Genomic DNA, 14241 nt, shown 5'->3' on the forward strand with positions numbered 1-14241 from the left:
ATATATCGTTATATTTACACTCTTATATAAAAGTTTGCGCAATCCGCTGTTATTCCTGCAAAACATCAGTTTGGGTCAAGAGGTCAAAGTAGCGCATGAATAATTAAGACCACTACTTTTTATGTATTCAAACTATAACCGACTTATGATTAAACACACCTATTATTAAAATGAAAACATAATTTAGGCATTAAGAAAAAAACTTATATGTATTTTAAAATACTAATATACGAAGATTTATTCATTCACTTGTTTAACAATATATAACATTTACGTTAAAGTCACGAATTCACGTTAAATAATATAATATTTATGGATCAGCATCGTTTAGCGTTCTTGAAAATTACAATCAATTTGTCAAAGTAGTTAGAATCAGTTTTAATTCACTTCTGATTCTTATAAGAAGTCTCGATCAAAATCGCAAACGCAATATCACCGACCTTTAGTGTTTAGTCCAATCACTGTCAAATCTAACTCCTTCTGCTACTTTGTTCGTTTTGTTCTGTAAAAGAAATTAAAGTAGCTTGCCTTTAATAATGTCCAAGAAAAACCATTATGCTCTTAAATCTGATTTTGCAATGGAATTTCCTCTGAAAATACCTAAGTAGACTCTAGTTCAGCTGTCTATCGCTTTGTTTTAAAATTTCCAACCACTCTCTGACTTCAGTGGAAGTGGTACTATTCCGCCAAGCTTCAAGCGTTTTTTTTAATTGTGCATTTTGGATTTTCTTTACTGTTCACTTTATTATAATAGAAAAGAGCTGTCTTGTCAAAAATAGTGTCATATTTATTCATTATGATAATCAAATACTTGCAACATTGTTGAACTTTTGTTACGTCATGTTAATCGAAGTGGCTGTCTAGGTCATCACAAAAAAGAAAGTGTTGAGCAATATAATTGTCATTATTTGCAACAAATGTTAATATAAGAAATAAGATATCATTTTTGGATGTTTATCGGGATATATACGAGTTGGTCATAAAATCCCATAAAGCTTCAGGCTTTATGGGATTTGATCACGTGAATAACTCATATTTATATCCCGATTTATATTCAAAAATGATAATTTATTCTTAATTCATTTTATAAAATTCATAAAATTTTAACAAGAGGCCCACGGGCCTTGATAATCACCTGAGTAACATAACACTTAGGCTGAACTGTCAGGGAGTCTTAATTCTGTATTTTAAGTTTCATTTTGGAATTTTATAAACGCAAATAAAAAATGCACATGACTGTTACCCCTTTTAATATGCGAACGGAGTGACCGTTGGGCCGAACGTAGAATTTTTGTTCAAAACAGAAAAAAACAATTTGATATTTTTTGCGGAATATTAACGTAGGAAAATATCACATATTTCGCAATTCAGAATTGATGTAGATTAATGGGTTTTAAAACCAATAACTTTAATGTTGGATTTTTAACTAATGTGAACTAATGATATGATACTTGAGTTTCAGAATTTGTTTGAAATAAGATTTGCCTATCTAATTACTTTTTTTTTTTACCAGTGACTAAACTACGTTGCTCAAAGGTTAACCACTGGCTAAATTGCTTAACCAGTGGTTAACTTTTGGCTAAAGTTAACCATTTTACAAAGCTGGGTTAAGTCTTTTAACCAGTGGTTAAACATGGCTGCTAGGTTGTTGTTTGACATAAACTTTGGCAGACGACACAAGAAACAGCGAATTTACAGACATTTCAGTCATAATTTTGACGAGGCAGAATATAAAGAAAGGTACCGGTTTTCTATGGAATCGGTAAGATTCATCACAGATCTTATAGAACCAGAATTATGCCACCCCACCCTGAGGAGTCATTCCCTGTCCGCTATAAACCAAATTGAAATCGCTTTAAGGTACTTTGCCACAGGTGATAATATGAAAACTGTGGGTGATACCATTGGTTTTCACAAGTCAAGTGTATCTAGAAGCGTGCGCGATGTTTAACAGGCCTTGACTGGTGTTTCTCCAAAGTTTATCAAGTGGCTCTCTACGACCGCGGAAAAGATGTCCATCAAGAAGGGCTTCTGTGGTATTGCTGGATTTCCCGCTGTAATCGGCGCGGTTGATGGAACCCATGTCAGAATTTATGCCCCATCTGAGCATGAATCGGTTTATGTTAACCGCAAAGGATTTCATTCAATCAACACCCAGGCCATCTGTGATCATGAGGGTGAATTAGCAATATATTTAAATATATCCTAAAATATTTGAAATGAATATATATATATATATATATATATATATATATATATATATATATATATATATATATATATATATATATATATATATATATATATATATAATTTCTAGTGTCTTTTTTAAGAGTAACACTACAAATCGTAACGCATAGAGTCAATTTTATCAAAGACGCAAACGACGTCTGTTTGGGAGAAGGCGGGGTTCGCATAATTATATGAAAGAAAGTAACATGTAATGGACTGTCAATAATTCAATAAAAACAATTTAATTGTACAATTGTAGAAAACTCTCTCTCTCTCTCTCTCGCTTGATTAATCGGTTCTTTCTACCCTTTCTTTACAGGCCGTTTCACCAACATAGTGGCCAAGTGGCCAGGGTCAAACCATGAGTCTTTCATTTTCCGAGGATCCAGTGTTGGAACCGACTTTGAGGTGCATCACAGAGGGATTGGTGTTGATGGGGTTTTACTGAACGACAGCGGCTATGCCTGTGGCCGATATCTCGTCATTCCCTTCTTAAGACCAGTAAATCAGTAAGTATTGGACCCGTATAAATACATGTATGTGGCATATCGTATCTTATCATATTTTGCGCAATAAATTTTTCCACATCCACTTCAATTTTCAGTGCCAAACTGAGAGAGAGAGAGAGAGAGAGAGAGAGAGAGAGAGACAGACAGACAGACAGACAGAGAATTTTTTTGTTTTTCAACAATTTAATCACCTAATTTTAAAATCTATGAAAAGAAATCTTTGGTATTGCAATTACATAAACATATGAAATACATGTATTACACAATATATTTCAAGAGCTCAACAAAACTACAATGCAGCTCGTTCAAGAACAAGGGCAGTAATTGAACACTGTTTTGGATGGTGGAAAAGACGCTTCATTGTTTCACATGGAGAAATCAAGGTATCAAAAATTTTAAATTTGAAAGTTGTAATGAATTATGGATATCTAATATCAATTATAATATTAATCCACATAGTTAAACTGTACCTGTAAATAACAGTTTACATAATATTTTTATTGTATTCAGTGTAAACCTTAGAGAGTATCCAAAATCATAGTGGCTTGTGCTAATGGCTGAAGATGACAATTGGCATTGCTTGTGATGAAGAAGACTTGGGAGGAGTCGCTGTTCAGCCTAGAAATTATAACATTCGCCAGTCCATCGTTGATAACTACGTTTAATGTGTTTCATAAAATTACACCTCATTTTCTGTTTGGACACTGTAAAGTGAAACTTCATATTTCAGTTTTTTAATTTCCAGTGACACTTTTTCTTTTTGCAGCTTAATGAGTTCAGTCTCTTCTTTGATTCTGCACAGGTCTGCTTGTAGAACTTGTTTCTGTAGATCAGATACATTTTCTTCACATTTTCTCTTCCTCTGTTTATCTGCAATGAAATTTAAAGCAACATTTGCTGAAAGAAATGCTCCCTCTTTCTCACCCTTTATTCATTCATTCATTCATTTATTTATTTATTCATACACACACGCACAGACACACAATTGACATGAAATAAGATAAACCTACCATGACAATGTGATTTTTTATTTATCCTGGCCCCTCTTTCTGTCACTTTCACATCATATATTACAGCTGTTCCTGTTCAGATAGATAAAACAGACAATTAAGGGTTTAAAAAATTATTTTGTTGAATTGAATATCATTTTTAAAAAATTATATGTATGTATCAAAATATATATTTACCTGACTGGTTTTTGGAAAGTTCAATAATTGTCTCACCTGCATCTTGAAACAAAAAAAAAATATTTGTATAAATCAATTTGTTCAGTGAAAATGTACATATCATCAAACACTATTAACTTATATTCAATATTCATCTATCAAACTATGCAACATAAACTATTAACACTCTCTGTTAATTTTTCTTTTATAATTTCTGAAATCTAAGTGGATTGCAATTATATAGTAGTACACTATATTTACAGAACAGTATAAAGTGAAAAAAAAATCATGTATGAATTAATACACAATTTTTTTTTATCATTATGACATAAACATTTTTATAAAATGTTATGTTAAATGTTATGGGGGAGGGGGTATAAAGACTATGATCTAATATCAACTTTGGCGTAAATGTCAGTTTCTATTCTACATGTATTTCAAAAATGTCATTGGGAATTGCACAGAACATCCATAAAAATCACTATGTCAAATTAATGCGTTAGTATTACAATTTAATAAGGTTTTGATATATAATGTGTGCTTACCTGCAGATACTGTAGTGTTTTCATGCAAATTTGCACATTTGACATCCTTTAAATAAGTCAGTTAATTCCGTGAATCTAAAATATTATTAATAACCGAATTAAAGTACACTATAATTAGATAATGAATTATAAATTACATTTTATGAGCAGTTTTTTTAAATTAAGACAGTCTATGATAGTCATGTTTTACATTTTTCATTTTTTTTCTATACTATTATAGAAAGAAGGGCAAGTCAGTTGTCATATATTTCATTTTTTTTTAAAATTTTTCTATACTATTATAGAAAGAAGGGCAAGCCAGTTGTCATATTATATATAAGATATAAATCAACAATAACAAAGCAATTATAATAAATCAAATTTCAATATTTGACAATGCAGTGTACCTTTTCATATCAGCATTGATATCAATATTTTTTTCATGAGTTAAATATAGGAAAAAATATAAGATTGAACATCACCTGATGTAATGAGCAAGTTTTAACTTACCTAGAGTCTCATTCACATTGTCTTCACAGTTTGGTGCCTCTGGAAAAAAAATGGAAAATATTCACATCTTGGAAACATTTATGCCAATACAAATTTCTGTTTTTAAATTTCATAAATGTTTAAAAATTAATATGATAGGATATCTAGCAACAGACACAAATATATTCAATAAGTATAAATGATAATATACATTTTCACATGCAAGTTAGGGAACACTTGATAACCCCCCCCCCCCCCCCCCACATAAAAACTTTTATTTCATCTTCAAAATTGGAGGTCCTGGCCTTGTTAAGTTTCTGTTGTTAGCTCTTAAAATAATTTTGATTTTAATGCCTTTTTTCAGATTGACAAACTTCATAGACATTGCTGTGTATACATTCATATTTTTATATCTTTGGTATGCGGAGCTAAATACACTAGGGGCGAATACGGTTAGTTCGTTGACCATGACATTCACATTAAAACAGAGACGCGTTATAACGGTTTTACGGTTATTTAGTGAACAATATCGTGGAGTGGATTAAATTCAGGACCGCAAAATGAAATCATTTCAACGAATCTCCTTACGCATCTCTAAATATTATTATCTCTAATTGAAGAATGAAAATCTACCATACATTTCGAATTTTCTCGTTGAAAGACAACGGCATTGAAATGGGTAAATTTTAAAATCTAGGCTATACATCAAGTTTTGAATAGTGTTTACCTGTAATGATCAGTCCACCAACCTCCACACCGCCGACAAACCCGGTGAAGTTAGGGGAATCCTCATGCAGGTCCATAATCTTCTGCGACACCGAACCGAGGGGAGCTTTCGGTGGTCCACCGCCGGTCTTTTTTTTTTTTGGTGTACCCTTTGGGACACACTCTCCCCCTTTGCCTTTGAAGAGGCTTTACGATACCTCTCCTTCACCTGTTCGATGGTCCGACATACACCTCCCCTGGCATTTACAGACTCGGTAATTTTTCTCCAACAATCAGTTTTTTTTTTGAGTTGGTTACCTGATGTGTTTTTTTACTCTGGATAATATCGATATGTTTCTCAACTTGTTCAATTATGAATAAAATTTCATTGGGTGAAAAGTTCTCACTTCTTTTTTTGGCAGCCATGTGCATTGTGGGATACTAACCACTGGTTAAACAACAGTAACCAGTGGTTAGTTAACCACTGGCTAAATTCTTTTTGAGCAACACAACTTTGACTACTGGTTAGTAAATCAGTGGATACTAACTTTAACCACCAGTGTTTTGAGCAACCCGGTCCAGGTGTTTACAACCTATTCAGATTACCTTCAGTCTCTTACATTTGGGGTGTATATATCAAATAAAACAGGCATTTTCATATAACTTGAACATTTAGATGACGATGGGGGTATAATATTTTTGTAGGGAAAACCAAGCCAAATACAATTTGGGGGAAAATACAATCTAGACACGTATCCTCAAAGTCATATTATCTGTGGGTATAATTCGATTCCGAAGACGTATTAGATCGAATAAAATTCTGGTATTGTCAATGTAAGTTGGGGACTCGCCTCGTGGGAAGTTGTGCCCACGTCCTTCCCTTCTCTGGCATCCAGAGGCACAATGACATGTCATTAAACACTCAGATAATACCGAAAAATTTGTTGGATTGTATTAAATCTAGTAGTGAACCATCATCTAGTGATTTAACAGACTCTTCATCTGCATGAATCATCATCAGATTAAAAAGATTAAAAAAAAACATGCTAAGTATTTATTGCATGCGCCGATAAAATTTTAACCAGAGAATCTTTCAATTTCATTTCAAATAAATGTTAATGATATTCTTAGTATGTAAATAAAAAGAAAACAATATATGTAAACTACGATTATTATTACTTTGTTTATAATTTTTTTGGAGTCATGTTAGCCACGATCATTTTTTAATTAATTTTGCTCATTTTACAAAAAAAAACACCTGAGGTTAGAGGACAGTTAATTAAGCAGATTACTAAGTATTTAACAAAACTGTCATTATGGTAATTAAAAAGATTTCAGTAACCTTTAAAAACCAACAAAAAACATTTTTAAAAAAACCCCAAAATCAACCAAAAAAAAAAAACAAAAAAAAAAAAAATAACCAAACAAGAGGCCCATGGGCCACATCGCTCACTTGAGCAACACTAGAATCAGCTAAATTGAGTCATAATAAAAAAAATACGTGGAGAATGTGGTATATTACATGTACATCCTGTGTAAATAAAAGTGCATCTCCCCTCCCAGATATTCATGTGTTTACATGTATGATATAGTCCCAGATGATTTTATAGTCATATCACTTGTTGAGCATTGCAGTTCTAAAAAAGCTCCTTAACAATTGTTTATAAACGGGATATAAACCTACATCACACTCTGAACCCCTTGTGAGGCCCAAGAATCGTCCAGGGGCTAAAATCTTAACACTTTTAAAGAATCAGCAATATGTCAAAATTCTTGCATATAAGTAAAACCATACGTCATAACATTTCAATTTTTAATTAGAATGTTTTCCTTTGTACAACTAGATCCCCAATGTGGCCCGATCCTACTCCTCAATTTTTTTATTTTAACGAATTTTAATCCACACTATCTGAAATTAAAATTAATTTCACCTAAGTTACAGCTTTTCTAGGGGTTTTTTTAGAAGATTTTAAGATTTTTCTTTATATACTCGTACGTAAAAATTTGCACCCCCCCCCCCCTGTTGTGACTCCATCCTACCCCAGGTGATCATGATTTGAACAAACTTGAAGATACAAAACCTGACGAAGCTTCCACACAAGTATCAGCTTTCCTGGTTGATTAGTTTCTGAGAAGAAGATTTTAACAGACTGTTCACTATATACTCCTGTGTAAAAGTTCGACCCCCCCCTCCCATCGTGGCTCCATTCTACCCCCCGGGAGTCAAGATTTTCATAACGTTGATTCTACACTACCTGAGGATGCTTCAACACAAGTTCCAGCATTCCCGGCCGAATGGTTCTTGAGAAGAAGATTTTCTTAATATTCCTATGTAATATTCGACTCCCAATTGTGGCCCCACCCTATCTATGGGGGTCATAATAATCACAACTTTGAATCTACACTACCTGAGAATGCTTCCACAAAAGTTTCACCTTTTCTGGCCAAATGGTTCTTGTGAAGAAAATTTTTAAAGATTTCTAAAAAAATAAATCAATACTTCCTAATTATCTCCCCTTGTAAAAGGGTGTATTCCATAATTTTCACAACTTCGAATCCCCTTTGCATTGTGCCAAGCTTGGTTGAAAGTGGCCCAGTGGTTCTGGAGAAGATATTGAAAATGTGAAAAGTTTACGAACAGATGAACTACAGACAAAATGTGATCAGAATAGCTAACCCCCCCCCCCCCAAAAAAAAAAAACCAAAAAAAAAAAAATGAAAAAAAAAAGAGAAAAATATTATGTTCATGATTTTCGACTGGAAAATATTGTCACGTGATATGTAAAATAGTCACGACCTAAATCTGTTTAATGTATTGACAAGGTACATCACCTTACTGTACAAAACCCGCCCATTATTTTTATCTTCATTCATTTACATAAAACGGCCACAAACCATGGGGAATTCCCGCCGTGATAGGGTGTTATAAAACAACGATATCCTCATAGTTATAATGTTATAGTACTATTGAAACAATTTAAAAGGCATATTGTTTACATGTATATACTCTTGTTTGATAACTATTAAATTTTTTGTAGATTTTATATAATTCGTCGTACAAAATGGAGCCGCATGCAATAGTTTCGGCACATGATCCTATTAAAATGTGCTATGCATTGATTTCATCAAATGAAATAGTACAGTTTTCGCCAGTAACTATTGAAACCGAAAGAAGGGAAATCCATTTTAGTAAAATCGACAATGTTTAACCTCAATAAACTTGATTTTTGTCCGTTACTTTAAAAGGATTTAATAAAATAAATTTATTTATTATGTATATTTTAAATTTATATTTGATCAACTCCATACAATATCATTTGAAATCTTTGATATATGAAAACGAAAGTAGAAAAATAATTTTTAAAAAAAGCACTTTTGCATTGTTAATCTAAATTGTTATTCGTTCAAAATTGAGGTTAATAAAATTATCTGTATATTTTACTTGTCTTACCATTGAAGCAATCAAATGAAACACAAATTCATACTGCGCATATGTCCTTCACCAAATTACCTATATGTCTATTCACGTTCGTGGTATTTAAATATTAGGTTTATAAAGTTTAAAGATTACCAGATCAAGATATGAGCATATAGACGTTTAATTCTGCAATGTACAGCAAATTTACATGTGTGTGTGTGTTTGCGCAAGTGTGTAAATGGCAGTACGTGAATCCCGAGCTTGTGTTGACTTTCACATGTAACAATGCAACAAATAATGCTTCATCATAGACGGGAGTATGCCTTTGTTATTGATATATTTCGTATGCTAATAAAAAAGTAGAATGTTTTCTACTTTAAAGAAAGGTGTTCTTTTCAAATTATTATCATACTACAAACCAGAGATAGAATTAGGTTTTAATAATTATGTATAAAATAGTATTTTAATTGAGGTGATCTGCATATCCTCATAAAATGTTTACTTAAATTTTGATAAAACTTATGATAAACTAGCAGTTATTACATTGTATTATTATTTGTTTGGATATTTGGACTTTTGTTATGTTGCTGTACAAAACTGTTTACAATGTTTATGTCTTTTAAGATAGAAATTAAAATCTAATCTACTATGTAAAATTCATTTTTAGTTATACATGTATTATATTTTACGGTAATGCAAAAATACGGAATTGCAGTGAAATTAGTATTAATTGACAAAGGATTTACATATTTTCATTTCATCTTCTATTGTCAGAATATAAAATATAAAATATTAATGATATTTTTCATTCACAAAAGCATATCATAATCAAAGTACTGAAGTACTGAAAGCCGGGCCTTTTTGGTTTCTCTGTATGCATATTATGTAGTAAAGATTGAAAATCACTCTCTCTCTATCTCTCTCTCTCTATCTATCTCTCTCTTTCTCTCTCTATCTCTCTCTCATGCGTTTAGTGTCGGCAAAGCGTCAGAGAGCGACCAAAGGACTATGTGCGGTTTTATGCATTTTTTGCCCCCAAAATCAAAGTTTTAAAAAGAGCTTTGAAAATAAGGTAAAAGATAGCTAAAATCATATTGGAAATAAAGGTGTAAAAGGTTATCACCATAGTGACGTCATAATGTAGAAATGACGTCATGAAGATAGCATTATTTTGATAAATTGATGTTTTGTAGCAAAATATGGGTGTTTTCCGATGGTTATTCGACTGGGAAACATCGAGCGCAGGCTTGCTCAAGTACCATTTTTTAGTATAATGTGTATATCTATCTGAAGAAAAACATATGTTAAAATCGCACTTGAGCAGACCTGCGCTCTATACTTCCGAATGCAAAATATAGAGCAAAAATGAGAATATTTTCATTTGTTTTCAAATTAGCTGAAATTAGGTCATTTAGGTGACGTCATAGATAAGCAGCGAATGAGCAATTATGACTAAAATCAAGATTAAAGTTCTAGGCATCCTCTATAAAATGAATTGTGAAGATTTTATTTTTATACGATACTATTTAAAAATTGGTTGAAATCGGGGGCAGATATTTGAGCATACCGCACATAGTCCTTTTGTAAACGGCTATAAACAAAAATATGTCTGTCTAGTAGAAAAAAATTCAACAGCTGCTTCCTTGAATATTGCAACAATCGTTATATATCCAATCCCCATTTCTTCAACGCACAGCAAAGTAGTTCATGGAAATGCATGCGCATTTTATGTGTCCAAAGCGCATAGTCTTATTTTTAAAAACACGTTATTAATAAAAAAAAAAAAGGTAGAAAATTCTCTCGAAATTAAAAGAAAGAAACAAAATGCCAACACTTTTGACAAAACGTGGCTCTCTGTTTAACTATTTGGTATAGCGGAAGCATTTACTTTGACGCTTTTTGCTTTTTTGTTTACTTTTGAAGTTGTGCTATTTATAGCAACATTGGCGATTTGCCTGCCTACAGCCAAGACTCTGCTTTTAGCAGAACCCGGCTAAAAATGTAAAGTAGCAAAAAGTGCAATATTCCTATCATTTAATTTAGCTTGCAAAGAACTGCGAACGCTAACGCCCGTTTCCCACCTACATTTTACATCCAGATATTTCGGACTTTCTGTCAGATATTCAAAAATTTATAAGTTATCTGCTAGAATCCTAATCAATTTATATCAAAATAAAATTTGTAATCAAATCCTAATCAATTTACAAAATGTAAATCAAAATAAAATTTGTAATCAAATTATTAATTTTTAAACAGAAGATTTGCTAACGCGGGGTCTTAAAAAAATTTCATTGAAATCGGTCTCTATGAGTGCATAAGGAAAATATTATTTAGCGGCCCACATGTGCATAAAAATTTAATAAACACATGTTTACGTTGGATATTAAAGTAAATTTTCATTTAATTTATATTTGTTAATTATATTTTGAAACGTTACAGAGCAAAATGCTTTTTTGGAATGTATTTTGCCCCCCCCCCCCCCCCCGGTGAAATAACAAACCCTTTGGTACAAATATGCTAAAAATCAATATATGAAACCCCTCAAAAGGAATTTTTGTTTCACGGGGGGGGGGGGGGGGGGGGGATGTAATGTATAAAAAAAATCCATTTTCCGTTAGTTTCTATTATGAAATGAGCTACTTTAACCCAAAATACATAGTTATCTCTCTTTGTTTGAACAAATCATTTATATATAATGAAAATATACATTAATGTTTACATTATGATAAAAAAATAAATTTAAATAGACAATTATCAAAAAAAATACTTTTAGTTAGGCGGCTAGACAATGCAATCGTTCGCAGTCCATTGGGTAAAATATATGTTAATTTTTTTTTTAACTAGTTAAACTATGCGTACAAGGTGTTTGCCACTAAATAACTCTTTTGTACTTGATTTTATCAAAGAGGAAGCCAAATTAAGGCAACTTCAAGTTTTTTAAAAGATTTATAATTTTTATTGAGTATGAGACTCCACCCCATAATACTCATGAGCAAACACTTATGCATGATTTGAGGTTGAACTGTTTTCATGTGGATTATTTCTTTATCAATAATATTAACAATTCATGACACAGTAATTATAGCCTATATTATTACATGTATGATAAACCCGATGACTTAAATTTTTCTATAGATAACTTTCCCTACATATGTATCAATATACCTTCATCACCTGCATATTGTGTTTTTGTCTTTCATTTAATTCCATACACAAAGGCATGCTCTTCGTACGAACAGTTTTTATGGCGAGGCAAGCTACGGACAAACAAGTTGATAAAACAGGACTATCAACAGTCTCGTTTAAAGTAATCTTTTCGTAAGTTCTATGGTCGATACAACGACATTAACAGCAATTACAATCTTCCACTGGGTCGCATGCTGACTGACGTTCTTCATACTAATTCTAAGACCATAATTAATCACCTAATTGTCTACGGACTTTTCCGTTTTTCCCGATTACGACAAAGGGCACACGGCGGGTGTGACCGGTCAACAGAGGATGCTCACTCCTCCTAGGCACCTGATCCTACCTATATCTTTTTAGAGGTCCATGTTGCTCTGCTTTTAATTTGTATTTCGTTTAATGGATTATTTAGATAGTTGACAGTTTTGATATTGTCATATTTTATTTCTTACAAATAAGTACTACCTTGACCACTAATGATATACATTTGGATAGTATTGTCATATTTTATTTATTACAAATAAGTACTACTTTGACCACTAATGATATACATTTGGATGCAATTCACAATTGTATTGATGGATGAACTAACAACGTTTAATGATATAATTTAGAGGTCAAATTAGTACTTATTTCACATTTCCCTCCAATATGATTAGGGGTTACGGCTTTTGACCGCTATTGATATAAATCTAAAATTATATCATTAGCCGACGGTTAGGTTGTTTGAAAATGATTAAATTATATCATTAGTGGTCAACATTCTGACCACTAATGCAACATTATATCATTAGTGGACGGTGTATTATTAGAGATTGCTACATAGGTTATGTATGCCCCCTTTAAGTCACCCTGAATTTCCTGGAAATAACAGATGTATTTATTTTATTCATATATAGAGTTTGACCCATGTGAAAAAATTCCTACCACCCCAATGATGAGCCTGCTCTGCTTGGGAGACCTTCTAATTACCCCGATTGCATCTAACATCTAGCTTCTCTAAGATTAAAAAACAGTTTCCAATATCTTAATACACATCTAGAGAAAAATACCAATGGAGAATTAATTTTGCTACTGTAATAATGTAAGGAGATACTCCAAGTCTTTAACTTGAATATGTTATTGATACCCAAGGAGAAAATAAAACTTCTAATCCTATCTCGAAAAATCAAATGACTAAATGGTATCGTTAAACCAAAAATTATTTGACAATTATAAAATGTGTAAATGTAAGGGTTTTGTTTTCTAATTTATTTCTTACAGTTTAAAAACTAATATGAAAAGAGTTGAAAAATCTAAAGCCTTCCTGCGTATCAACTGATCAACCAAACTCATATTTCAAGAGTTGATTTGGATGCTGTTTAAAATGTTAGAGGAGTTATGGTAACTAGGCTTTTTCTTAGAAAAAAAATATTTTAGCATCTCATAGACCCCTAGATGAAAATTAGATATCTGATATCTTATTGTGCATCTACAAGGCACACCCATTCATATTTAAAAGATGACTTGGCTTTTAATAAAACTGTGTGAAAGTTTTGGAAACCATCCTTAATTTTGGAATGTAAAACGTCTTTATAATCTACTATTTGACCCCCTGAAAAAAAATAAATTTCCGACACTTAATTGCGCATATGCATGACCCTCCTTTTCATATTCCAAGACCTAATTTGATTTGTTTGAAAATTGTACGAGAAATTTTGGGAAGCATGTTTTTTGTGTGTGTATCAACGTCATATTTTGCAACCTATTGACCCAATTTTAAATGAAATCTAAAAACCTTATTACACATCAACAGGACATGACAATCAGTTTATTTTTGTTGAATAAACTAGTTTTCATAATGATGACATTATATGCATTAGATAAATTAAGTTTTGTACTCCTGGGATGAAGATTCTATTGTCGAAACTTACAGGACACTCCTAATCATATGCCAAGAGATAATTTGGATAATGTGTTAAATTAAGGAGGAATTCTGGAAGCAAATTTTTGTTAAAAAAAATCGGTTTCTT

At 32.1% G+C, this 14241-nt stretch overlaps 1 protein-coding gene and 1 long non-coding RNA gene across 4 annotated transcripts in view; both read right to left on the reverse strand.

The window, feature by feature from the left end:
- LOC136271521 (uncharacterized) overlaps window positions 1-9210 on the reverse strand; it is a 35661-nt gene extending 26451 nt beyond the window's left edge. The window contains exons 1-3 of one of the 3 annotated variants that reach the window (XM_066071680.1): window positions 9077-9161; window positions 601-740; window positions 441-502 (exon numbers count right to left, since the gene is read on the reverse strand). Coding sequence is in view for 1 of the 3 variants with exons in the window: in XM_066071678.1 (XP_065927750.1) it covers window positions 9077-9079 (3 nt within the window). In the remaining 2 variants the exon portion in view is untranslated. Of the gene's footprint in view, window positions 1-440; window positions 503-600; window positions 741-9076 lie in introns of all 3 variants that reach the window. The other 2 variants (XM_066071679.1, XM_066071678.1) reach the window with 2 other exon arrangements.
- LOC117688050 (uncharacterized) lies at window positions 3386-6617 on the reverse strand. The gene is made up of 6 exons (XR_010709381.1): window positions 5648-6617; window positions 4942-4980; window positions 4453-4527; window positions 3929-3970; window positions 3752-3823; window positions 3386-3611 (listed from the first exon to the last, which is right to left on the reverse strand). It is a non-coding gene; the product is annotated as an uncharacterized lncRNA (long non-coding RNA).
- Window positions 9211-14241: the final 5031 nt, after the last annotated feature.

This window comes from Magallana gigas, chromosome 9 (genome assembly GCF_963853765.1).
Source record: "Magallana gigas chromosome 9, xbMagGiga1.1, whole genome shotgun sequence".
Lineage (NCBI taxonomy): Eukaryota > Metazoa > Mollusca > Bivalvia > Ostreida > Ostreidae > Magallana > Magallana gigas.